The sequence below is a fragment of the Myotis brandtii genome, unplaced genomic scaffold, assembly GCF_000412655.1.
Source record: "Myotis brandtii unplaced genomic scaffold, ASM41265v1 scaffold19, whole genome shotgun sequence".
In the NCBI taxonomy this organism is placed as follows: domain Eukaryota; kingdom Metazoa; phylum Chordata; class Mammalia; order Chiroptera; family Vespertilionidae; genus Myotis; species Myotis brandtii.
The window spans coordinates 1655442-1659016 of NW_005357075.1; the positions used below are offsets into that span (position 1 = coordinate 1655442).

General features: G+C 37.4%; 1 protein-coding gene across 2 annotated transcripts in view; it reads right to left on the bottom strand.

The window, feature by feature from the left end:
• Positions 1-514, bottom strand: part of XPO7 (exportin 7) — a 40451-nt gene extending 39937 nt beyond the window's left edge. For both annotated transcript variants that reach the window (XM_014538318.1, XM_014538317.1), the window contains exon 1: positions 406-514. In XM_014538318.1, the coding sequence (XP_014393804.1) occupies positions 406-426 (21 nt within the window). In that variant the 5' untranslated portion in view covers positions 427-514. The remainder of the gene's footprint in view (positions 1-405) is intronic.
• Positions 515-3575: the final 3061 nt, after the last annotated feature.

The window sequence follows — 3575 nt, forward strand, 5'->3', positions numbered from 1 at the left end:
ACACACACACACACACACACACACATACATATATATATATAATTTATAGCTCTTTATTTGATGCTTTAGAAGACAAAATGATAGAATGCCTAATCAATCTATATATTTTTTTTCAGTTATTGTTAAAAATCAATCACAAATGATACCTTTTTTCCTTGAAAATACCCATTCTCCTAAGCTTTACCCAAAAGCTTTCAAATAAAAATTTAGTATTTGCCAAAATTATGAATACTAGAGTCACTGCTGTAAAATGAGGCACATAAACACATACTATAAATGTCACATATATCTTTACATAGTTTTACATATTTTCCCTTTGCCAAGTAGTTATTAGCTTACAGTTATGTGCATGCATATAGATACCAACCACTCTAAGAAAACTTCAGAACGTATGTACATACGCACCTTCCTCCCTGGGTCCCTCATGGCTAAAGTTCCGCAGCCAGGAGTCTTTTCTGTTGTACTTTAAACTCCTGCTTCGGTTCCAAATTTAAATGGCAGGGTCAAAATAAATTCAACCCTCGCATATGCTCACACAGAGATAAGACAAGGGGAACGCCCCCAAATAAACCCTTCTCTCCAAATCTTGAACCAGTTCCAAACAAGCAGGAAGGGGATGGGCGTGTGCTTTGGTCAAACCCCGGAGGGACACAAATCTACTTCCACTTAATGCGGTGTTAAAAAGCAGAGGAAAGAACTAGTAAGAGTTGACTTAATATCACCCTGCCCTAACTAGAGAGGAGGCAAAAACATCTGTTAGTGTTTAAAGGAATGGTTTGGACTTTAAAAAGGAATCTATGCCTATTTTCTACAGTAGCAAGCACGATGTGGCTTAAACAGTTCGAAGAATCTCACTACTAGAATTGACAATTCTGATAAGAAAAAAAATATTTTAACAAACCAACCTGGGTGAATAGCCTAAAATAATATTGCACAGCCACAGTCTGCCCAAGACTTATTACCACGTTATTTCACTAGGCTGTGACTATAAATCAGTTTTCCCACTAAGCAGGAAAGCTCTTAGGGCAGGATACCTATTTTACTCAACATGATTAATAAATTTCAAACATTAACCTAAAGAAAACCAGAAAGACAAATACTGACACTCCAAGATCACCAGTTTCACTTCAGAGAGTCCCCCGACCCCTAAGAACACAGCAAAACAATAAAACAAACCAATCACCCTTCACAACATCTCGGCTCTGACTAGGCCTGTGTTTAATTGGTTCCTCTCTGACTTACACTTAATACCTTCTTCAATTCAGAAGCACAGAGAAAACTGTGCTTGCAAAGATCTCAAGGAATAAAACTCTGTAAGTAGTATCTGGATTTTTTTCACAAAGCTTATAAACACAAAGAATTAATTACAAATATTCCATAAAACATATATGAAAGGCAGTGATCTGCTTGCCAATATTGGTCCAAGACCCTACCGACAAATCAGTTTAATTATAAATTCCCACATCTAAGCAAGGGATTAAATCTCCCTTGCAAAGTTTTTGTTTCAACCTAGCAGGCAAGTTTTTCCTCCCTCCACCTATAAAATGGTTCACTTAAAAGAAAGGAAACACATTATTTTAACTAAAAGGGAAGAACTATTTTAACTAAATGGGAAGACAGCTGTAAAATCTGGTATAGGGTATTAGCAGCAGCCTCATAACCTCCACAGCCACCACACCCCGAGCAGATTCCCTAAACAGTCCTGCTGCTTAAGGTATAATGATATCCTTAAAGTCTGATCAATCAGTTCCTGGTAGCACCTCCAGTGCAACTCTTGTTTATGTTCATTACAACAAAGTTGTTCACACAACTGCTAAGCATCTGTCACCAGTAGTTCCTTACTGCTAACAACAGACATGCAGGTTATGGTGGGCATTTTGTTGTTGTTTTGCTTTAATTTAGCAGAGAAAAAACATACTGCAGGGTAAGTCTGGTAATGAGTTTTCAGCTCAGGAAACAAGAATGTTTAAAAAACAAAAGTAATTTGACTATTTACACAAACAGTTTGGAGAACTAGAGCTTTTACTTCTTTGTTTCCAGAAGAACAAATAGGGAACAATTTTGTTTTCCCAATTAGTAGAAACATCTAAAATCCACAGGGTTGAGAGTCATTATATTTGCCCATACTCCCCACAGAAGGAGGGGCTGAGACATTTACATTATTTTGTTTTGGATCCTCATGTTCCCAAAGTAAACCTAATAGATTATTCTGAATCACCTTTTTCTGGTCACAGAATAAAATAATTTATCTTATTTGATTAGCTATTAAGACTAGTACCTTACATTTAGGGTAGCAACGATACAAACCCAGCATCTTCCCCCTTTGCTTGGTCACACCTGTATGAAACCTCCTCCCATTCACCATGTCTTATTAAGGATGGCTACCACATGATGCCAGTTCAGTCACACAGAAGCCCCCAGAGAAAAATGCCTATTTTCTATTTCTGAGATGGCCAAACCTATAATCCACAGAGAAGCTTCCATCTGGTCCCACTGCAACAGAAAAGTCCGTTGGGTTGGGGTGAAATACTTCACAGAACTGGAAGGCAATCTTCAACTAACAAAGTATTGCTTTAGTAAAAAACGCAAGGCGATCAAACCCCCAAGCCTAGACCACACGATTCACCAGCAATAGTTACAATGAAGGTATTAAGAGAACATATCTTCTTGCCCTAGCTGGTCTGGCTCAGTGGATAGAGCATCAGCTTGTAGACTAAAGGGTCCCGGGTTCGATTCCAGTCAAGGGCACATGACTGGATTGCAGGCTCAATCCCCAGTAGGGGGCTTTGCAGGAGGCAGCCAGTCAATGATTCTCTCTCATCATTGATGTTTCTATCTCTCTCTCCTTATTCCTTCCTCTCTGAAATCAATAAAAATATATTTTTTTAAAAAGAGAATATATCTTCCTCAATGTTTAGCAACATTATTTTTAATATAGTCTTTTAAACCCGGATAGAGAAAATGTAGCTCAATTATTCTCTTTTCAATATAAGGTGCTACCAGTTCAGACTATGAACCTCAGAATATAATGATTTATCTGAAGAGTTGCCTCTAGATTAGAAGAAAATGAAAATTTTGTTTGTACATTAGATGCTATATACTATCCCACAAAGTAGAATACCTTGGAATTTATTTTTATTAATTTGTAAAACATGCTTTCTAAAACAGCCTAACAGTATATACTTTTAAATTAGTCTCACTGCTTTAAAAAATATCCACTTGGAGGTTTACAAGAGACGAGGCTACTTTCTTTGAAAAAGGATTTGATGACATTCCCACTAATGCCAACTACTGAACTAGAAAACAAGCACAATCCTTGGATGGCTAGTGACTGTGCAGGTGCTCTGCAGGGCACATCTGCCGGAACCACCTGGAATGATCAGAAGCCACAAAGTGTAAAGGCAGGCTCAACCCAGAGAAGCTCTCATGAAGAGTATAGAGTAGAATTACCAATCTAATAGCTGAATTTTCATGATTAGGATGCCTTAAATATAAAAAGAATTGCTGGGAAATAAAATCAAGCCATTTTCAATCTGTTTATAAACTCCATCAATTTAGATCTTTAGTTGGAATTT